Below are 24,560 nucleotides of genomic sequence, written 5' to 3' on the forward strand. Positions count from 1 at the left end.
CACAAAACAAGTTTGATTATATTCTTATAAATTGGCATGTAAAGTCATTTCAAAGTACAGAATAAAAATTCTAACTTTATTTTGCTGCATTATGTTGCTAAGTGGGAACAACATAATGAACACAAATTATGTTTTCTTTCAAACCTTTAATTATAAAGAATTCTCTAGTACTATATATATGCATTACATAGAAAGGAACATATCCAATTACAGTATATAAAAAACATAACAATAAACACCAATAATTAGAATCTTGTCTTGTACAAAAAGAATTTAACCCTGAATGTATCTGTGCCAATAAAATTCCAAAAAAGATTTTTCAAACAACCCAATCTCCTTAAGACGATCTGGTTAAAAATCAATCATTTAAAAAAACATTTTCATAAGAGTTAATTTAAATTTTGACAAAAGACCTTCGAAATTAGATACTGTTGTATTAAGGACTAAATTTTCTGTAAAATTAACTTGTCTTGTAATTCATTAAACCAGTCCCCAAAACCTGTATTGATATATAATGCAAGGGACAACAATTTCTTGTTTCAGCTCTGAGATTCAGCAGTTTGAACCCCAAATTTGGCTTAAAACAAATAACAGTCCGTTTTCTAATCCGAGTTTCCTACAAATATTCCCACCCCATTTTTCATATTTGGACATTTAGGTTGGGGTGTGGGGTCATTGCAACTTCATATCGAAAATTTGGAATTTGCCACCACCGTATGGTAGCGACATGGTAGTCGCTTACCAGTGAGCCTAGAAAATTTAAACTTATATTATTTCAACTCATACCTGCATGAAATCGATAGGAAAATGATTTATTTTCTCAGAAATGGCAAGTATTATAATCATTATGTTGTTAATCCAACTACAGACAAGACGAAACTGCAGCGTATATAAAAACCAGACCCATTACTTGCCATTTACATTACTAGTCAAGTGACTTCACAAATCTCAAATGACATCGGAAGTCCAATAGTCATGTGATGTCAACAACAAACTCCTGTATAATGTTGTTGTGCAGAAATTCAATTATATTAAATGAAAGTCAGATACTTTTTGCAAAACCAGCAACCTGGTCGGTCTGATTTATCAAGCAGAGATCATACGTCAGCGTGGTAGTCTCTTGATACAACAAAACTTCAGAAGTTGTTCTCGGAAAATATAAATATGGAGAATTTTGTGTTCTTTCGTTTTTCATATTTTTATTACAACCAGTACACCTCTCCCTTGATAACTCGCGCACAACGGGGTCCACAAACATAGACTGCACTATAAGCGAGGCTAGAGTTACTGAAGGACCTCCAAAAATTGAAGAAAAAAAATCACTTTGACATCGAGAAAACTGGGGGATGAGCGGAGTTAGGGAACTGGGCTGTTTATTGACTGAATCCTCATTTTACAATCACTTTGATAATAATTTTTAATAACACGCTTTTTCTAATGAAGTTGTTCGTTATTCTGTTTAAATAACATTTATTTTCAAAATGTCAAACATATGAAAGATCGTTCCAACTGGTTTCAACAACCATCACGTGTACGCGTAAAATATCTGTGCTTTTTGTTTTCTTGATGTGTCTGGTTCCCGTAATGGTGTTTAACATTAACCTGCAAAATCAGGAGTCCCCAGAACAGGGAACTAGACTAACTGTTGATACACCACCAAACAAGATTCGTTTCTTCAAAAACATGCGACATTTATTTCGTGACACAATCGTCTACGTTGAAACTCAATTTTTGTACATTATTGATGTCATGAATTGTTATGAATAATGAAACTTGAGGATATCTCCAAGTGCCAGTTCAAGAATTCACTGAAACTCACTTGCCCACAATAGTCCATATCTGTGAAATCAAGCTCTTTCTTTTATGAAGTAATCATGGCTGCCTTGTTATTTTTTATCACAGTTATGAAAGAGTTGGTTAATTTAAGGTAGTTTATGTTACATACACAATAACAAATAACGATAAATATTTGGGGTATTTTCTGGTTTAAAAAATGGGCTCGATGCTTGCCCCCACATTATAAGTGGGTTCGCGAGTTATCAGTACACGAGTTATCGAGGGAGTGGTGTATACAACTTTCATTTAATATTTTTGTATTTTTTTGTCGTTAGTTTTGTGTATTCATGTGACTAGCAATGCAAATCACGAGTACCAGGTCACATTTGATCAACGACGTAGTTTTATCTTGTCTTTCAGCAGATTAAAGACATAACAATTTTAATACTCACAAATTCTGAGAGAATAAGTAATTTTCATATCGATTTCATGCATGTATCACACGAACTAACAATATTTAAAGTTTGCTAGGCCATCCAGTTAGCAGCTACACTTTGCCACTACCAGACTGTTTTTCATACCTTCCACGTAAGGAAAGATATGGATATCGAGCTGACTTTGAAAATAAGTCTACTAGATGAATCTAATCCACTGCGCATTTGGATGGACTCAGCATATGTTTATTGCAAGCAACCAAATGATCCATACTGCATCCTCCAAATATTCTGGTTAGAACTCGATAAATTTAACTCATGGTCAGTCTAGTTACGACTCAATTACATGATTGTCACGGGTGTCACGTGGTGGCAGAAAATTCCTGGGTTTTTCCCAACTTAAATCTGTATTGGGGAAATTCAAGAACTTTTCACGGTCAGGAAAAAATTATAATTTCTCTCTACTTTTTCCTGATAGCGTGGGAAGCCTGCTCAGATTTATTGTATTGAATAAAAATTTGTAGGAGTACCATTTTTATCAGAAAAGAATAGCACAAGATGTCAAGCAATGTGGGCTTTGTGGATGTAACTCTTTAGTGTGAAATAACAGAAAAATGTTAGGATTTAGTTTGTTTTCAAGTTTAAACAGTAGATCAGAAAAGGGAGAAAAGAATTTTAGGAATACATGAGAAGTGTAAGACAGTGTTCAAGTTTAGGATATCACCATGCTCATGGCAAGACTTGTGGAGTAGACTTTAAGACAGTTGCAGTGTAAAGATAGATATGTAGACAAGATTAAGTGTATACAGACTCCTGGAAAAATATTTTTGGTTTGAACTTATCAACCAAGTTTTCCCTATTTGTCTCAAGAACATAAATCAGCTGATCAGCTGCAGTTAGTTTAGTAAAGAAAAGAAATGTACATTTTAATACAGTTGTAACAGTTACATTTAATATGTTAATTTTTTTGTACATTTTTTTGTCAATTTAGATTACACTTGTACCTCCGTAGGGTTTGACAATTATACTTTCTGGTTGAAAATTATTTTATTCATTGTTTTTTATACAACTGAAAAGGACTTGTCTGATATTTTCACTGAAACTTTAATTGGAATTGATAGATTGCCAGATGTGATAGTGTTGCTTAGTCATGAACAATATATATATATATATATATATATATATATATATATATACTAAATAACCAAAGTTATTTTATATTGATAATTTCCTGAAAATTGGAAACATTTTTTAATTTATTAAAATTTATTTATGTATAAATGATATCATAGCTGCACGAACACACTTTCATTTGATTAGACTAACATCTATACCTCAAAAATAGTAGTCATAAGCCATTGTATTTTGGAATATACTAAATGTTGACTGGCAGTAAGGTTTAGTCTGTGCTCCATCAATTAATAACTTGATATCAGATTTCCATGCATTTAGATCTAGAAGTGGTTTTAGAGAAGATGAGAGTGGAATATTATGGAAAACATTTGTGTCATTAATAATGGATCTGGATTGTGTTCCAGCACATGCAAAGTTTAAAGACAAAAACAGTAAAACAAAATATGTTGTGCATTTTCAATTTATTTTATTACTAACACAGGACAATAAAACTACATAAACAGGAAAAACAAATATGTAAATAATGTCAATAAGACCTGGTCCCTGCAATCAGTTCTTAAAAACAGGATTTCAGTGAATATAGCAGAAAAAATTTCATACAGATTTAAATGGTAAATTTCCAGTAGATGCAGATATTCAGCATTGTGGCAACATGCAAATAGTTTCTACCAGTTGCAAAAAACTTGTTTCAAAAATTCATTGCTCCAAAATAGATTCACTGAATAAAAAATTGCCAACTACCTGAAATCAACAGATTGGCTCAAAGTAAATTTCATAAAATAACCTATTCTTTTATGATGAAATCATACAAAACACCAAGACCGGTATCATTATTGTAATAAATGAAGCCTCACATTTTTATAAACATTTAATCATCTTCCAGGCCTGATTAGTTTCCTCCATTTGCTGGAGATTGTTTTCAAACAAAATTCTTAACAATTAGGTAGAAGCTTCTGGCTCATATGTGTTATATATATATATATATATATATATATATATATATATATATATATATATATATATATATAGGGCTGTTCCATTAAATATGCATACTACCAAAGAAAGGCACTTTTTTGACAATGTATGGCCTCAGTACTCTGTTTCTAACAATGAATGGCCTCATTACTCTATTTCTGACAGTGAATGGCCAGGGTGCTCTGAATACTGAAAGAGTTCATATGAATATGACACAAAATTCTTAATGGGATCGTATGAGTGACCACTGCATAATGAAAGTGCCTTCCCATGGCCAGAAGTACGTTTTACTGAAACCGCCTTAAAACTGACCTTTATAAAACTGTCCTATCGTTTTTACAATGCAAGTTTTTTGCTCTGAATTCACTTTTATTCATGGGTTACCAATTTTTGTTGATTTTGTGGCTGCCACAAACTTTAAGATCCACCAAAATGGGATTGTTCTATTAAGCAAAATGGGATCTATGGTCCATCCATAAATTTATGAACCAATTCAGATGTTTTTTTCAGCAAGATCATGAAAAGTAATATTTACAAAAAACCTCATGACAGTATTCTTCAAAATACATAAAACCAATTTTCCAGTTAAAAAATGAGAACGTTTTGATTTTTTTCATTCAGATGCTACACTGATCAACTGCACCCTATTATATATAACTTTTTGATGCTTATGGCAGATAATGAGACAATCCTAAGCACTGGAAAATAAAATCTGCACAATTTATTGGCCTCAGAAATGAACATGTATTAGATCCCAAAGATGTATCTTGTGCAAGACCTGACAAATAAAGCCCTGAATACTTAACATTCATGTATCTGTGTCTTTACTCTGTTTTTATTAAGTTGGAGAGTTATTGCTCACAGGATTTCTAATTGAAATATGGGAATGTTTAATAATATTGTAATGGCTTAAAAAGTACATATGTGCTTCTAGGAATGTAATAACCTAAACCTAAACACCATAAAAATCACAACAATAAACAAGGGTAAGTACCCATAAGAAAATATTACTAATATACCTGGATATGGAAAGCCTAAACCAGTTTATAACCATCACCCTTAACTGGCAATAGAAACCAAGCTTTTGCAAAATTCATACAATTCCATCGAGATTCTAACGTGTACTGTATATACTCACTCATGAGTCAAACCCAACTGCAAACAACACTGATTCTGATCTGCCACTGCATCATGTGCCAACAGATTAGGGTATATATTCTTTGTTGTACTGACTCCTACTAACAAACTACACAGACCCAATTCTACTGGCTTATTATGCGGTGAAGAATCTGAGTCGGTGCATTTTGCAGTTTGTCTTGACTTATAAGTGGGTAAATATGAAAGGTACAAAATAAACATTATTTTATTCTGCAATGGTCTTTGCAAAATAAGTTATTTAGATGAAGCTTTGGCTCATAATTTTAATGGGTTTGGCATAAAAGCAGAATAAAACTTCAGAAATAAGTTTACAGGGTATTGGTTTAGTAGGATTATTATGCAGAATTAGTTATAGCTGTTTGTTTTGTTTTTTTTAAATACCCTCAGTACTAGATTAGGGCTACTACACTTTAAACATGCATGGTTCCCATGAAAGGAAGTTTGATAAACACATGTACCCAAAGTTCGTATATTTTCTGAGGCAACAATAAAAAATGTTTACACCAATGTCAAAAACTGCACCTTTAAGAAAAAAAAAATCTTTCATGTCTAGACAAATAAAAAGCACTCTGTGAAATAGTAAAGATAATAAACACCTGTATTTTTGTATTTGTATGATCTAAGTTTATAAGGGACTCACCCCCACCCCAATCTTGAACAGCTGACAGCTGTAGTTGTATATAAAAACAATCTTTGGAAAAAAACCTGAAAGCTTTAGAGTTTCTTGATACTGTGCACACATTAAATGATTGTTGAACATGGTATATACAATCATGTATCCAAAATTGGAATAATTTTATTTAACTGATTAATATATCGACCAATCTTTTTAGTGTTAGATGCAAAATATACCAATACCTGTTGTTAATCTTCTTTGAAATAATTAACAGAAAGAAAAAAAGGCATCCAACTGTGTAGAATTCTTATGATGTATTATCAAGACGAAAATGTAGACTCCAGGATAAAATGAAAACCTCCAAAGCAATGGAAATACCTGATTAGTGACCTGTTGTAAAAAAACATTCAGTTGCAGTTTCACCAAGACTTTCAAAGTTTCTTTTCACATTCATATTTTATATCATCTTTTTTATGATACTTAAAACAATATTTTTGTCATGGGTACAGATAGTAGAAAGAAGCACAATCACTTTTTATCTGTTAAATTTGACACATGGAAAGCTTTTTAATCTTTAAAAAAAAGTTATGAGGAATTCCCTGAAGGAGAATTAAGATTTTATGATTATTAAAATCCTTACTGCACAATGAATGTTCCCTGAAAAAAATGATTACTATGCAACAAGTCTATGCAACAGCAAACACGGACTGATCAATTGCAAACAATGAATTCTCAGATGAACTTCAAACATCAACTGATCATTTGTAAGGATAAAAGTCTTGGATAATGACAAACTGTAGTGAAACTAGAATCAGATCAACTGCAAACAGAGTCGATTAATCGGATGCATCTGTGTAGACCTGAATCAACCAAAGACTGATCAAATGCATCAGTGAAGACCCAGGTCAACTGGAAATAATGTATATTGGATCTGCTGTTGTATAACATAACAGTAGATTGAGAACCTAGCTGTTCTTTCTTATAACTGCAAGCAAACTGTGTAGACCTTTGTGGGCAGCCAGCTGATCTGAGTCTATGCTGTTTGCATTTGCATAAAGCTAGTATCTCTGATGGTTACATTTTTTAAAATACATTTCTCTTGCAACAACTGTTAAAAAACTTTAAAATTTGTATTATGCAACAACAGTATAAAGATAAGACAAACAATAGTAACAGTTTATAAAGTGAACATAAAAGATACTGTACAATTATTTTGCAAATATTTAAATAACGTTTTTATCTAAAAACCAAAATACATTAACAATAACTGTAACCTTGTGCTTTGAGATTAATGTAATTTGCACAAGAGTTAAATCTAATGGAATGTGTGTGTACGTATTCAATACCTAATGTACACTTGAACATGAAACGAAGAGAAATTACCTCCAAAAATGCAACCATGTTCTTTTACATCTTCCATTTGATACTAAATATTGTTTCTGTTTGAGACATTTACAGTAGTCATGACTACATGCTATTCACTGTAATCTACATTGCACAAAAAGTAGCACAAAGTTTTTTATTTTTAAGAGTTGTGTGTCATAAGATATATTAATACAAATCATGTTAAATATATTGCTCAGAGATCGAAACTTAAATTGCTTGAGCTAAATAAATAAATAAATAATATTCAATAAAACAAGTTTTAAACTTTATAAAATTTATAATTTAAAAAAGGTTTTTTAAGGATTCGTAAGTGGAACAGAAAGACAGAAATAAAACTAATATTTAACTTCTATTTCTTTTGAAAAGCTCTCAGATTGGTTCCTCTGTGTACTTCTCAAAATGCCATGCAGGACTGGTGAATTCTGACCACCACATTGGAGGTAAAATCTTGTTGCTCTTTTCACTTGTAACAATTTATGCCCGTGTTAAAGTATTAGTCCAGATCACAGTGAACTCAGACCCTGATGAACTATTGTATAATGCAGCAGCAGATCAGGGTCTATATTGTTGGTTCTACTTACTGCTCTTTTTACATGTAGCAATCTGTGCCCATTTTATTGTGTTGAAGTATTAGCCCAGAACAAGTTGAATACTTGTATACTTATGAACAACTGAAACAACACAGACTCTAATGTACCACTGCATTAAGCATGGGCAGATCAGGGTCTATTTTGTTTGTCCTATTTTTTGCTCTAAAACAAACTGCAAAGACCCAAATCAGCCAGCAGATTATGAGATGGCAGATCTGGGTCTATAGTTTGTGGCTGGACCATACTTACAAGTGAGCATATGGTGTACTTCATGTCAGTTTAGGAAATCTTGAAATCACTGAACTTGTACAACTTTATAATGCATTAATATTCTGACCACTCCTTGTCCTTCAATTTCTGTATGCATAATTCACTTTGCATATACATGTACCTAAATTGATAAGATTCAAAATGTTCCAGCAACTACAAACAATATTTTATGAGGAAGAAATGGTAAATTCTATCGCACTACTGTTACAGAAATACATCTGTTTGAGAGAAAATATATCTGTTTGAGAATATATCTATTTGTGAGATGAGAAAAATTTGATTTAAACCCTCAATAGTTTAAATCACATACTATAAATGAGTATGACACAAGTCTTGCTCATTCTGGTAACAAAGTTAAAAAGATGTGCTGACTCAACATTTTGTAGTATATACATACAATACACAGCAAAAGGTACCTTCTTTTAAAATACATAAAATTATTTAATGGCCTCAGTAGTACTTTTTTTCTTAATACCAAGGAGGGCAAAAAGGCAGATTTTTTATTTTTTTTTAAATTCCCTTCTAATAACTGAATATATGGTGAACTTAGAATATGGCAGTTAGTAATGCCAACTTTGTTACCAGTACAGGCCTGCATTTTATCAACAGAACTTGAATCAAGACCTTAATTTAAGTTTATAATCCAGCAATATGATTAGCTAAAATGTCAAGTCTGACTTGAAACTTGACAAATCACAAGTCTAAAATAAGTCTTAAGTGTTAGACTTGTGTTGGTGAATTCTATGTCAAGTCTGATGCATTAGTGAATTCTAAACCAGGTCTGATGCATTGGTGAATTCTAAACCAGGTCTGATGCATTGGTGAATTCTAAACCAGGTCTGATGCATTAGTGAATTCTATGTCGGGTCTGATGCATTGGTGAATTTTATGTCAGGTCTGATGCATTGGTGAATTCTGTGTTAGGTCTGATGCATTGGTGAATTCTAAACCAGGTCTGATGCATTGGTGAATTCTAAACCAGGTCTGATGCATTGGTGAATTCTATGTCAGGTCTGATGCATTGGTGAATTTTATGTCAGGTCTGATGCATTGGTGAATTCTATGTCAGGTCTGATGCACTGGTGAATTCTATACCATGTCTGACGCATTATAAGGAAGACTGAAACTATGCATTCTAAAATAATTTAAAAGCCATGTAAAGGATATTTTTGGTTACATTAAAAAATATATCGCATAAAATGAGGTACTATTTTGTTGTCTGATTTGTATCATTTTTTCATGCACAGTGAATTTTCAAATCGAATGATTCACCAATATAAGCAATGAATATTTGGAATTAAATTGTCAGCACATAAACCCTATCGGCATGTTAATACCAATTGACGTAAAAAGCATATGTATGTTCTTGTCTTCCTACTTTAAGTGAGAAACCAATTCCTCCCAGAAAGGGGTAGTCTTTCACAAGCATAATAATATGTTAAATCAATGTGTCCCCAAAATGTGTTGTTACTACTATAGCCTTTTAGTTTTATGGTTTCAAGTCTCAGGGTCTCAGTTCCAATAGTGGTCATGATTTTGTATGCTGGTAGTTAAAAATCTGTTGCCAAGGCATAAAAGCCAGTATTTTCCAAACTGAAATAATATCAACAAATTATCAAATCATTAATAAAATTTTCATTACTTAGATAATTAACAAAGGTTCATTGGAATCGGGTGTGTCAACTGACTTAGAAAACTTTAACAAAGAATCCTAACACTGACCCCTCTACCACGAACAGCAAAAATACAACACCTGTATGCCAGATTCCTGAAGATGAGATAAAAAGAAATACTCTTATGATAATTTCAAAAGTACTGCAGTACACCAGCTTGTGGACTCTAATTTTCTGAAGCAAAAGTAGTTTCACTATCAAGGAAATCTAGCAATAAATTACTGTAACACTTGATACAGGATTTAGAAAATAAAACAGATCTTTATGAGATTTAAAATTAAATGTAAAATTAGAATCTCTACAATTTATCTTTCGTGCATTCATATTATTGGTGTCACAGATCCTTTATATCTTTATATATTATAATTGTCAGGGTGCTTCCAACAGTGGAATTAATTGGTAAAATTGTTAATGCATATAAATGCAGACCAGACAGGTATAAGCCCATTTTGTCCTGCATTTTAGAAAAGACATCTTTATGACACTCTTATGCAAAGTAACTAAAAAGTAACCATTTTTTAATTATTATACAACTTTAAAATGTAAAGGTAAATAAACTGGTCTGTAGAAAGCTGTTTGAAAAATAAGAGTCTATTGATGCTGCTGTTTCAAGAAGATGAGAGGTAATGCTAGGCTTCCATACCAGTGGTGCATGCTCTTAATGGTGATCTTACAGGCCATGTTCTTAAAGCAGTTCATCATAGAATGCCTCAAACATTCTCTTCAACTGAAAACAGAATCAAGAGGCCTGTGAGGAACAAACCAAACTAACAACAACAAAAGTAGTTTAAATCATATCTGACAGTAGAGACAATGGCAAGAAATATTCACAGATAAGGCCAGTTGTGAGATATAATACAAGATTTGTTACTGGTTTAAAGGTAAATAAGAGGTATAATAGAACAAGAGATCTAAGTGGCCCCAAATTTCTCACCTGGATGACATTTTACTAACTGCCAAATAGCTGGCCAAGAAATCTGGATCAGTGGGATGCTTTCTGTAAAAAAATACTTCCAATGCTGTTGATAGCTTAAGTCATGAAGATTTCTTTATTTCTGCATCTTTATCCATAATTGATGGCACAATCAGCATCATTATCCAATACTGAAAGGCCATCATAGCTTAATACTTTATGTCAAAGCTGATCAAATTCTGCTGAGCAACCCTCTAAGATAAAGTTGTTCAGATATTTGTGTTTTTAATACTGGCAGTCATATTTGATGGTGGAATGGCATTACCTGTATGTTTTAAAATTGTGTAAGAGGCAAAAAGGTTTTTAAGCTTGTATAGATCTTTTCTTAATTAAAACTTAACCAAGTTCATCTTATTCTTAATTAAAGCTAATGCCTTTTCTAGTTTGTATACCATAGTGTGCTCTATGAACAGAATGCTCATACTTCAACCATTAAAGCAAATATTTCCTCCAAAATGCAACTCCCATGTAAACAAACCTTATTCAAAAAGGATCATACCTGAATCTGGTCCAAATTTTTTAAGCATGTCTGCTGTGCCTGTTGTTTCAGTAGGGCACACTCATTTTCAATAATGGCCTTTTCTTGGTCGAGGCTCATGAGGTCCAGATTGACCACCAGGGCTTCATGTAGAGGTTTATTTTTCACCACCACACATTTGGAGGCCTGAATGATGTTGCCTTCTGGATAATCAATTTCCACACCGATACGATAGATGCCATCTTTCAGAAGGCGATAGTAGTCGCCATCCTTGTCTGCAAATAATATAAAACCGCACAAAATGTACCAAGGTCCCTTACTATTAAGCACTTAAGTACACAACCATAACAACCTCTGCCTTTTCCATCCTGTACAAGAAAAATATCTCCAATGCAGATAGTGGCCATTTGGAACTTACCTCATGCCAGTCATTATTATTACATCAAAATAACTTTTTGACATACATGTATAGAGCAATTTAAGCAATATTTGAAACTAATGACTAGATCCCTTCAGTTTCTTCATGTAAAAGTTGCAGGATAACTTTGAAAATAAAAATGCAGGTAAATATTGGTCTAAGCATTATTTTATGTTTTTTGTTTCAATGTCTATCTTTTTTTATGACCATTTATCCTTTGCACACTTAGCTGGATATTTTACCTGCCAAAAATCTTGGCCATATGGGAAGGACTACATTGTTTACCCCTGAGTCTTTTAGATATTTGAAGATATCTGATTGTTATGAAAAAGAAACAAGGATGTTCCAACTGCCTCAGTCTACTGTGGTCCTTCATATAACAATCGTTAAGTCAGTAATATTTTATTGTTACATATTGAGTTCTAGCAGCCATGTGTCAGCGAAGATGGCAAAAATAAAGAATTTGAGACAGCAGTAAATCAACCATCAATGTCACTAAATCCTCCAACAAGACTGTTACCCTCGTTGTAACACTCTCTGAAAAATGTTATTAACAAAATTGACATCATGTATTCATCCATAGCACCATGTCACAGGGAATGGCACCAACAGTATATTAACTGTTACCCTCATTGTAACACTCTTTGAAAAATTGTATCAACAAAATAGCACAAAAGGTATTCCTCCACAGCACCATGTCACAGTGAGTGTCATGATGTATTCATCCATAGCACCATGTCACAGTGAGTGTCATGATGTATTCCTCCACAGCACCATGTCACAGTGAGTGTCATGATGTATTCATCCATAGCACCATGTCACAGGGAATGGGACCAACAGTATATTAACATTTCCTGTACATTTTCAATGTCTGGCTAAGCAGAATATGTGTTACAACTGTATATGAATTAAAATCTGAATGTGCCTCAGTGTCAGACAAACTCATTCAAAACATGGTACATGTTTATGGCTTTCCAGACCTTTCTTGCAAGCATTTTAACTTGGTAAGTATGATTGGTATTTTATTCTTAAATGTTCAGTAACACAATCTGTATTTTTACCTTTAAAAAAAAAGGATTTTCATAACAAAATAAGATGTACCATGAATTGCACAAACTACTATTTTCTTATTAGACTTAATATAACCATGACCTCTGACCTTCAGACCCCAAATGGATAGGTTTCTTAAACTACTTTTTTCTTATTAGACTTAATATAACCATGACCTCTGACCTTTAGACCCCCAAATGGATAGGTTTCTTATTACACTAAGTGCAAGTTATTCACAAAGTTTGATCATGGAACTTACTCGAGAATAAAAGTTAATCTGCAAAACTAATTTTTCTATCAATCGCAGTTACTCTAACCTTTGACCATTTGAGTTAAATATCAATAGACCTCTTCAATACATTAAGTGCATGCCCTCCACAAATTTGGGACAAGGTACATCGTCTAGAACACAATATTCCCTTGATAGGCTGACATACCAGGATTACAAAGCAGTAGATTTACCAGTTTTGATGACTAGATAAGCTTCTAAACCAGTTTAAGTTTTATTGGCACAAATTTTGCATTTTAAGAGGATTGAAAACAAAACAAAAGTGCATTTTTTTTGCTATAATATGTATTCTCTTCATACTAAAACAGCAATTTTTAATTCAGATTCTGGTGACAATGTTACAATGATAATTAATATGAGTATACTGTTAATTAATGAAAACGGAGTTGTTTATCATATAGTTTTCTACAAAAATAGGACTTAAGTTATGGTGTGGAAATTATTTTCCTTCTTGAAATCTCTGACCTTGACAAGTGAATTTCTTCCTTGTCTTAGGTTTGGTTGAGGCATGTGGTACAGAACTGTTGTAGTTTTGTCAAAGTCATTTTTTTCTTCTTTCAGTCCCTGTGACCTTGACCTTTGACTCTAAAATGAATAGCTGTCTTCCTTGTCTCAAACGCAAGCCATCCACCAAATCTGGTCAAAATAGGTGAATAAAGTTCAAGATATAATGCAGAAACTATTTTTCTTCTAAGAGTCACTCTGACCTTGAACCCAAAATCGAAAGCAATTTTCCTTACCTTTCAGTCCCAATGACCTTACTTAAAAAATTTGGTAATGGTAGATAGCGGAGAACTCAACCTACTACTGTATGAATTTGGCAAAACATGAACAGATGGATGAATGGAAATAATAACATAAAGTGGATAATGTTACAATTAATCTAGTCCCTGACTACTTACTTGAGATTACATCATGATTAATGTATGTTTCCTGACAATTGTTGTCTATGTCTGCCAAAATGTACAACATAATCTCAGCATTTGGCACAGGATTACCCTCATACAACTGCACAGTTCCTTTGACACCTATGTGGGTCTGAAACATAAGGAATGTACTTGAACATGTTGAGTGAAACAACACAAGTATTAAGTCGAATGAAAGTTAAATACAGAAAAAGGTGGTTTTTATATGATGTCTGCATCAGCAGGTTTCTTATTTAGAACATGCGTTGTGCATTTTAATTATAGCATTTCAGAATAAACATCTTGGCTTTTGATTAAAAAAACTTCAATATCACTGACATCTGTTGGCAAAGGACAACACTTCATGGTCTATAAGTAATGAAAATAAAACAGCTTGATAAGGGAGTCATTATTAAATCAGCATTTTCAAATATGTATGTGTATATAGTAATTTAAAAAGACGATCTTTATTTTACTGATCAGAAACTTCTAATACTAGGTTGGATGAAATTTTATGACCTTAATGTTTTCTTCAGTGTTTCATTCATTTTCACATTTTGCATAGACCCAAACTAAAATCATCTCTATTCTCATCATCACTATAAATATCCCCTTGAAATGCAAAGAATGTCTGAGAAATGTTGCAAATTTGGTTTTTTATGGCACAACAACAAAAGTAGTAATTTAAGTTGTTTATTTAGTGCTGAGGCAGTTGGTGTAAAGTATACACCACGGTAGTCAACCCGAGATGATCAAAAGGCAGGATTCCAACCCACAGCCATTGAGTAGCAAGTCCAGTATGCATTCCATCTGAGAAATGACCCAGCATCCATTCAAATCCATACTGACATAACATATATATTCACTCATACATCAACCTACTTTTATTGACAATTTTATTAATTCCAAGTGTATGTCACTTTATAAGCAAGACATACAAAAATATTTTATATCTAGTGGTAATAGTGAAAATACAAATTGCTTGCAGTACATAAAAATTATGTGAATTTAAATATATTTATAGGGGCCCCGAGTGGCCGAGTGGTCTAAAGCACTCTCTGTTACGGATCATTGCCATCTCACCTCTGTCTGCGTGGGATCGAGTCTTGGATTCGGCCAATGTGGGTATGTGAGAAAGCTTGCCAGTAGCTTCTTGAGGGTCGGTGGTTCTTTCCGGGAATTTCCTGGGTTCTTCCTCCACCATTAATACTGGCCGTCATGTATAGCCTATCATGTGCTGAAAAGTGGCATTAAACCCTACAACAACAACAACAACATATCTATATTTTTATGCAACTATTCCCATTCAGAAATGTGAATATAATATGCACTGCATTTATCCATTTCATGATGGTTATTTATTAGACCATACTTATATTGATGAGCTGCAGATTTAATACTTGTCCAGTACACCTTCCAGTCAATGTTTGACCATAATACCTTTTAGCTTGTAAAAGTAGCACCTTCTTTATTATCCCATGTGACAACCTTTGACTGAGCCATGGGTTTGATGCTTGCTAAGTACCAAGTAATAGAGGATGGTTATTTTAACTCCATGTGATCTTGCTGCATAATTGACTAGTGTTCAGACGCAGCCTTTATTAGATTTCACAGAAGACTGTTTGATCAAAGTGTTAGTTATAGATACCAAGCTAAGTCTCTGATTAAACACCTGCATATGACAGTGAATCCAAGAGAATGAAGTCGGGTGACAGCAATGAAGGATTTCAGAACTTTATCAGCGTGGATTTAACATGTTATAGGATATTGTGAATTGGATCATTCTGAACTATTTTATACCAGTATGTGACCTACAATTGAATTCATGATTTCATCACATAAATGGGTTTAAAATGTCAATCATTATGGATTTTAATGGATTTAATTAGGACAAATTATAAGTTTATTTTTTAATGGATTTAATTAGGACAAATTATAAGTTTATTTTTGACATGTTCCTATCAGTATTATAATTCAATTTTACATTGGTTATGTTGTTATTTTTCATATCTATCTATGTACCCAGATGGGCTTGTTTAATTTTCCAATATGCAACTCTGATCCACTGACAAGTCACCCCTTTTGACTGATCTGACATGCAAAATACACCCAGACATATAGGAGGGTAAATGATAAATGTTTTTATTTAGCCCTTAAAAGGGGGTGGGGGACCGACTTACAGTCAATATGACTTATAAACAAGTATATGCAGTACAATAAATCAGAGACATACATATATGCTTTGGTATTAGTGACAGGTGAAATGAGGCACACCAGACAGACAGACATCATCATGCTCATTACAAATAATATGTCTTAGATAATTCTTAATGGCATGTGCAAAATATCTCAACTAGTAACCCCTGTTACGTAAAGGTGGACCCAATCATGATCATTGCATTCCTTAGCATGTGTATAAATGTATCCGTTAATGTGCAACACATAACCATATACAACGAATGCATGATAACCATACAGTAATAATCACTAAGACTGTTTTCAAGTTGAACCCTATTCTTATTTGTGTGATTAGAGGTGCAATCTAACAGGCAGGGTCTCTACAAAGGTGTAGCTACCTTGCCAACCCCTGGTGAGGGTGAAGTAAAAAAATCTTAGAATAAACCAGATAGGCAATCATTGGTTTGCATAACCTAATTTTACATTAGTAACTCTACTAACAGCTATACCAGCAAAATCAAGAACAAACTGAATTTTGGAATTCAATTCCTCACCTGCATCATGAAGAAGATGAGTGAGTTTTTGTTTTCATCCCAGATCGATGGCAGCTTATCTGCTGGTGGGAACTTGTCACATCCCAGTTCCAGGGTTATCTCAAAGCAGTTGGTCTCTAGATAGTTATAATCCTGCATACCTACAAAGATCAGAAAACTCTATCCAAGTGTTAAAGCAGTTGGTCTCTAGATAGTTCTAATCCTGCATACCTACAAAGATTAGAAAACTCTATCCAAGTGTTCTACAGAACCTGGTGTCTCACCTTTGTGTACATTGATTTATACCCATTTATTGGATTTGAACAAACTTTAATACAAAACTGTAATGCTGATGACACTGGCCATCACCACTGAAAATGTGACAGCTATGTCTCCCCATGTTTACAATTAATACTGCATACTCTACCTTAACCAAATGTACAACGGTTAGGGCTGGAATCAAGAGACAGTGTTACAAGATGATTATCTATTACCTGAATATAGTAATAACATCTTGTGTTTTCCGAAATCTGACAGTGTTTTCATCGATACCTAAAGGATATTTTCCTGTCTTACAATAATACAAGATATATTTCACCAAATTGGAAAAAAAATGTGATATTTTAATGAGTGACTTTTTATAAAGATCCACACTGTTTTTTCTTTCTATCATCTAGTATACAAGTATCAAATAAGTACACTTTTATTATCAGAATACAAGTATAAAGTAAGTACACTTCAATTATCAGAATACAAGTATCAAAAATTTGTATAGGTTACTGCATTTGTATAGGAAAATATGAATTAGTTTTTGTAAGTAATACTGTATGACCTTGGGAGTGAAGTATTACTCCGAAAAAAAACCTGATTTAATCTTTTGCCTTACAAATGCAGTGACCTGTTTATTATATACTCAATTTTCTTTTCTATGGCTTAAAAATAAAAACAAACACTACATGAAACAAAATAACTGAATTTATGCTGTATTCCAAAATAATTACACATCCATACATTCATCAATACACATTAAAAATATTAAGGTGCATATAGCACCACCCAGCGACCTTTGATCTTGATTGCATGTTTATCAGTTTAAAAAATAATTCTCATTTTTGTCTATTTCAAATTGAAATTTAAGAGTCACACTGTGAATGCATGCACATTGAAATAACTTTTCAGCTGGTCTGGAATGGATTGATTTTGTTTTTCTGTTGATTCAACTCAATTCTGCTTTTCTGCTTGTGCTAGACTGGATTTATTGTGTCAATTCCATATCATGTGATTTGAGCATATGTGTTTCTGTTGTGTCACTGATTGTTTGGAATCATAATGTGGGAAAAATATAAATTTTTCAATTGAAATTATCATAGAGATGCTATGGAATATCATTTTCATTTCATTTTGAGTGCAGTAAGGAGAACATGATTGCGGTTGGAATGTAGTTGATATTACAGTACATTTTGCATTGTGTATAAAGTTTTGGAACCCATGAAATAGGTCATGTAATTAAGATTTGCAGACCTAATAAGAAAGTACATTATGATGAAATTAAAAATGCACAAATATAAGTGTATTTTTGCCATTCTTATTACCAGCTAAAAAAGACATTTCTCCTAAAAAACTATTTAAATGATGAAATGGTATTTTCAAAACTGTGTCTCTCTCATTTGTTGTGAACTTTGCAAATATCATGTTCATTTGTTTGCTTGTTTGAAAATTTCATTTGCGACTCAGTAAACTTGTCCACTTCATTAACTGCATCATCTCTACTTCCCAATGGACGAAAACCGCTTCTTAGTTCATCCACAAACAAATATAATAAACCAGAAGCTAAAAAGTCTGTTACATGAGCATACACTGTTTACAATCAAAAGTGGTTCGTAATACACAATACTATTTTTAGACACACATGTCATGCAATATGAAGCCATGCAGTATGAAAAAATACTGCCCAATTCTGACAAAGTAAACAGAGAAAAAAATGAGCATGTAATAAGTACAGTACAATCATATGAATACAAGTATCAAATAAGTACACTTCTATTAAAAGTACACATCTACAGTTCTGCAACAGATGCTTAAAAGTATTTCCTTAAGTAAAACACTCAGTTCATTAACATCATTTAAAATCATTCATAAGATTTAATTACATTTGTCCTTTTATAGTCCCAGTGACTCTCCTGGCAATCAAACAAAAACTTAAATTCCTGGATAATATGGGTTAGTTTCAATCAACTACTATTCATTCAAATATTAAGACTTCATTTTTGCCTGAAAATATCAACCAGTTTGAAATCTAAGAAAAGACTCATATCAAAATGTTATTCTAATTTATGAATGAAATCTTCACAATTCCACAAACTTCACTCCAATGAGACAGACCATTACCTCCACCTCCACTACAATAGGACAGATCACTTACCCCACCTCCAACATCCACTCCAATGGGACAGACCACTATGGCCACCTCCAACCTCTGCTCCAACAGGACAGACCAATATACCAACTCTAACCTCCACTCCAACGGGACAGATGAGGTTTAATAAAATTTCTAAAATGCTTGAGGCTCTATAGTCACTGCGGCAAAAATGTAAGGCAGTGACCTACTTTTAAAGTTGTGATTGAGTGGATTGTTTAAATCTGATGACTGCATATGCAACAGTATACAGTATAAACATTACTATAATCAGAGGTAAAAAGTATGTCATGACAGCCTACTTTTTCTAGTGGTGAGAAGTACTTTATGAAATTTTGTCATCAATTTCAGATAGAATGAACTACAAGAAAAACACCAGAATGAACCTAAATGAAAAACCATAGCACTGACACCAATGAACACAAAAAAGACATCAGAATGGACCTAAATAAAAAACCTTAGCACTGACACCAACGGCCACATCAAGGACAACACCAGAATGGACCTAAATGAAAAACTTTAGCACTGACACCAATGGCCACAAAAAAGACATCAGAATGGACCTAAATGAAAAATCATAACACTGACACCAATGGCCACACCAGAATGGACCTAAATAAAAAACCTTAGCACTGACACCAATGACCATAAAAAAGACATCAGAATGGACCTAAATGAAAAATCATAACACTGACACCAATGGCCACATCAAGGACAAAACCAGAATGGACCTAAATAAAAAACCGTAGCACTGACACCAATGGCCACATCAGAATGGACCTAAATAAAAAACCTTAGCACTGACACCAATGGCCACATCAAGGACAACACCATCAGAATAGTGACAACTCTCACAATTCGAAGGCACAAAGAAAAGTGATCATTTCAATATAAAGATACTGAATATCTGAATCATTTTATGACTATAAGACTGAAGTCTTTTCTGTGCTGGACAAACAGAATCCAACACATCCTTTAGATTGGGTTGGGAAATCCCACCATAAGGTTCAGTATTTGAAACGTGTTATGGAGGTCTGCTCATAAATTCTGATTCCAAATACGTTATTTTCCTGGTCCTAAAACAGCGAATATGATGGTAGCAGGTAGGAGATCAAAAGGTCAGTTCTAAATATTACTAAAGTAACCAATGAACTGATCCCAGTATTTTGTAATCTGGTACAGATATATAAGATTTATAACAATCTAAATTACATTCCAATGCTTATAAATTCATTACAGTGTATTATATACATGGAATAGGGCCTTGCTATGTTGAAGGTTATTTTTTAACTACATTACTACTCAATGACACTAATTCCTATATCATTATCCACAAATGAAGTGTTGAACGAATTTGTCGAGATGAAGGTTTCAACTTAATGGTTTTCTCTTTTATAAAAGGTAATATATACTCAGTATTTTGTACAGTTTAGATTTTGTTTCTCAACTGATGAGGAATAGTTTTAAATAAATATTATTTCTTATAATAACAGCGACCTATTTCTTATGTCAGGAACCTAATGAATTTACAACAATCTGAATTGTACATGTGCCTAATCAAGGCTATTTTGGATGCAAGCCATTCTTCCAATTCCCTCCCAGGCTTTATCATTTTAGAACTAAGATACTGTCAGAAACATCAGCATATAAATAAAATTATCTTAAAAAATATCCAACAATTACAAAGCATGAAAATAAAGAAACAAAGAAACAAAAAATTACGAGGCATGAAAAAATTATTTTGGCGAAAAATGCTGCCATTGGTAAATAAATAAGTACCAAAACTAGAGAAAAGGCATCCCATCTAGGGCAACTGTATCATACATGTACAGAAATGAGAGAAAATTTCATTCCTACAGGAATTTGGGAGAATAAGGCAACAGCCATGTTATTTTATAGTGGTTCAAATATATTACTGATAATAAACATATCATTTGTAACTATGGAGATAAAGTAACACAAATTCACCTCCAGGAACTGAATACCAGTCTCCACCATTAGTGATGCCATCTTGTTTGCTGAAATCTTCATTCTTGTCACATGGGGTGTGGTTTTTGGCCATCTCTCCATGAGGTATAGAGTAACATCGTGAAAGATACCTGAAATTCAAGATGGAATAATCTTTTTATTCGGTTGCCACAATCATTCTCATCAGCAGCTAAGATTAAATCAATAATTTCAGTTGGTAATTGCTACAGATGTCTCCTTTATATAAATCTTAAAGAAAGAAAAAACTACCCAAGACGAACATTTCATGAAATTTGGTAGCCATCTTGGAAACTTGCCATTCCATAGCTACTAATAATGGAAACAAACCAGTTGCTTTTATATATACCATATATACTTGCCGGTAAGTCAAGTCAAGCTGCAAACAACAAATACTCTGATCTGCCATAGCATAATGTGCATGCAGATCAGGGTCTATGTTGTTTGTTCTACTGATTACTCCTAACAAACTAAACAGACCAAGATCTGCTGGCACATTATGCAATAGCAGATCTGGGTCTGTGCAATTTGCAGTTGGACTCGTCATATAAGCAAGTACAGATGGTATCCAGTTGCACATCTATGTAAATGTAACAGAAATCCTTTCCACAAGCTGGATCCAGAAATCCAGCAGGTAGGAAAAGGATGTGTTTCAGAGATGAGGCTGACTGAATTACCATTACAAATAAATCAGGGATTTACAACTTTTATTAAAGTTAGCTAGCCAGGGTCAAGTTGACTGGAAAATGTAACTTGCTCTTGGAAAATGTAAGATTTCCCCAAACACAACATCCTAATGTGAGCTAAAACAAGAAGATAAAATATATTTTAAGGAAATCATGTTATATTTATTGAAACTTTTGTTTCCTTTGTATCTGTTTGCACCTTAAAACCATATACCCATAATTAAAAGTATCCAAAAATACACAGATCAGATTACCTATGTAGATTAGAAAGAGAATGCAGATATAGTTGGAATAGCAAAAGCAGACGTATAGATGTGTATGGTCAGATAAAAGGATAGATAGAAATGATTTTGGAAATAACTACATTTTTAAGTGAGTTGGAACAATAGAATTAAATCAAGACTGTTTGCAATGATTTATTTAAACTCTCAACTCAAGGATTTGTGAACACTTATTTTATCCATTTCCTTAATAATTATCTTGTTGCTTCAAATCAACAACTTACACCAAAATATTTAAATCCAACTTTGAGAATGATTTAAAAACACTTATTTTTGTCCATTTAATTGTTTGCCAAGCAGTATGTATCCAGTCTCACATAATTATCAAATGTATCAAACAGTGCTTATGGTGCTACATTTTCCTAACATCGGTCATGCTTTTGAAGGAAGTCCTCCTGATAATTAAAACGTACATGCAATAAAATTGCTGACATGCATCAAAAATAACCTTTGAAAAGCCATTGTTTAGAGTTGGCAGTTTGACAAACTGCTGGAAAGCTAACTTAGGACGAGAAAGTCAGTGAAACATTGATATGTACAAAATATTATGATTACAGTTTAGCAGATAAGTTAAAATATAAATACTTTTTCTTTATCTGTCAAAACTTGCTTTAAATAAATATTCACATTATCATGTCTGCACAAGAAAATGAGACTGACCTTGACATTGACTACAAGGTGGAAATGGCACATGTGGTAGATGAAAGAAACTGTAAAAAGGTATGCATACAACAAATGCGCTACAAATAAACACTAAATAAAGGTGCTGACATAAGTATTGTCACTTGCAGGGTATCAATTTACAGAACAGAAAGCATGACCCCTTTGTTGGTAAACTGGCTTGCAACGAGTTACTGTATTTTACCCAGCCCAGCAACATTCAATAAAATTTCTTGTCTCTATCACATTTTTTAGACTTGCCCATGGGCAAATGCCATCCAAATATGTGCCTGCCCAAACTGAAGTTCAGCTTGTCCCAGGAGTTGGGCAAGTAGTCTTGTAAATCCGTTAACCTATGACAGAAGCTCAGCTTACCATGCCTACTCACAGGTTTAGCATTTATGTCAACATTTTTTCCCCCACTGATGACAAATGCCACACAAAGAATTATTTTAAGTAGATAATGAAAATGCAAAACTGGCTTAACATTTTTTAACATTATTGTGATCCAAGACTCGTGTCATGTACCAATGTGCTTGTTTGTTATGAGTGACTGAGCGAGTGAGTGATCGATCATGGTACATGATTCCCATGCTTCATGAATATTAAAACTAACAAAAGCTTCTGGCATTCCTACTCTAGTTCTTGAAATGGACAACACCTCAAACAGTACAAGTTGTGAAGATGTAGAGCACTTGTCTTTCACGCAAGTTGGTAAACTGGCTTGCAAAGAGTTACGTAAGTGAAAGACCAAGGATTTAATATAATTTGGAAAAATTATACTCTTCGACTCTGGTAAGGTATGATTTATATTTTTCTGTGATAAAATTATAAATGTCGGCGGGTGGGTTGTATACTGTGTATTTTATTTGTGTCGGTTATATTCTGTATTGTATTTTTCTTGTATTCTAAGTATGCATTTTGTATTGTTTTTGGTTTATTTCATACCATTTCATCTCGTAATAAATCCCACAATCGACAAGCAAGTGTTTTCATTCAACCCGAAATCAAAGAGAGCTCATATTATGCTTGCTTAAATTTTGTATGGATAACAATTATAAATTGAAATTGGAATGTTTCACCAGACATGCTTATAGTGTAACTGGAAGACAAAGAAAAAGAGTGCTCACTTTGCATCTTTGAAGTGCCAAGTTCAGTACTATGCTTCAGCATGTACAAGGGTAGATGTTCACCCATCCTAGGTTATTGGCTGTACCTGGTTTCCTCCAATATGAAAGACCAGATAATGCCAACATATGAGACATTAAGAGTGTGTTTGTATAAATTGGAAAAATTTATCGCACAATCTAAGTAAAATAAGGAAAGCTTGAACATTATGTAATGACTAATAACTAGTCAGTTTCAGTATTACACTGTAGTCCACTGGAATTTGAAAAATGTTTATTGTTTTACTAACACTGGGTGGAGGAAGTGTTTCATCAATCTTATTCCTAAAAGATTAGGTCTCCTAATCAGACAGGAAGCATCCTTTGATTTGAAATCCTGACTTTGGCAGGAGTCTAGATTTGTTTGTTGCAATCTGTGCTTCCGAGACATGATGCAAATGACACTACAAGTCATGCATAAATTTAGCCCTAAGTTCTGAAAGTCAGCAACTCAACATTCATGTTCTAAAAGTAACCATTTAGAAACAGATAATTTTTTTTTTAACTATAAGGAACTGGGGTTGATTGA

At 33.3% G+C, this 24,560-nt stretch overlaps 1 protein-coding gene and 1 long non-coding RNA gene across 2 annotated transcripts in view; one reads left to right on the forward strand and one right to left on the reverse strand.

Moving 5' to 3' along the window:
* Positions 1-24,560, forward strand: part of LOC149803185 (uncharacterized) — a 495,629-nt gene that overhangs the window by 195,902 nt on the left and 275,167 nt on the right. The gene's annotated exons all lie outside the window — the stretch shown is intronic.
* LOC149803190 (carboxypeptidase E-like) overlaps positions 3,787-24,560 on the reverse strand; it is a 46,110-nt gene continuing 25,336 nt past the window's right edge. The window contains exons 5-9 of the mRNA XM_089952806.1: positions 21,221-21,351; positions 16,858-16,997; positions 14,123-14,258; positions 11,485-11,738; positions 3,787-10,739 (exon numbers count right to left, since the gene is read on the reverse strand). Of these exons, the coding sequence (XP_089808932.1) occupies positions 10,698-10,739; positions 11,485-11,738; positions 14,123-14,258; positions 16,858-16,997; positions 21,221-21,351 (703 nt within the window). The 3' untranslated portion in view covers positions 3,787-10,697. The remainder of the gene's footprint in view (positions 10,740-11,484; positions 11,739-14,122; positions 14,259-16,857; positions 16,998-21,220; positions 21,352-24,560) is intronic.

This window comes from Sinohyriopsis cumingii, chromosome 3 (genome assembly GCF_028554795.1).
Source record: "Sinohyriopsis cumingii isolate HCF-2022 chromosome 3, ASM2855479v2, whole genome shotgun sequence".
In the NCBI taxonomy this organism is placed as follows: Eukaryota; Metazoa; Mollusca; class Bivalvia; order Unionida; family Unionidae; genus Sinohyriopsis; species Sinohyriopsis cumingii.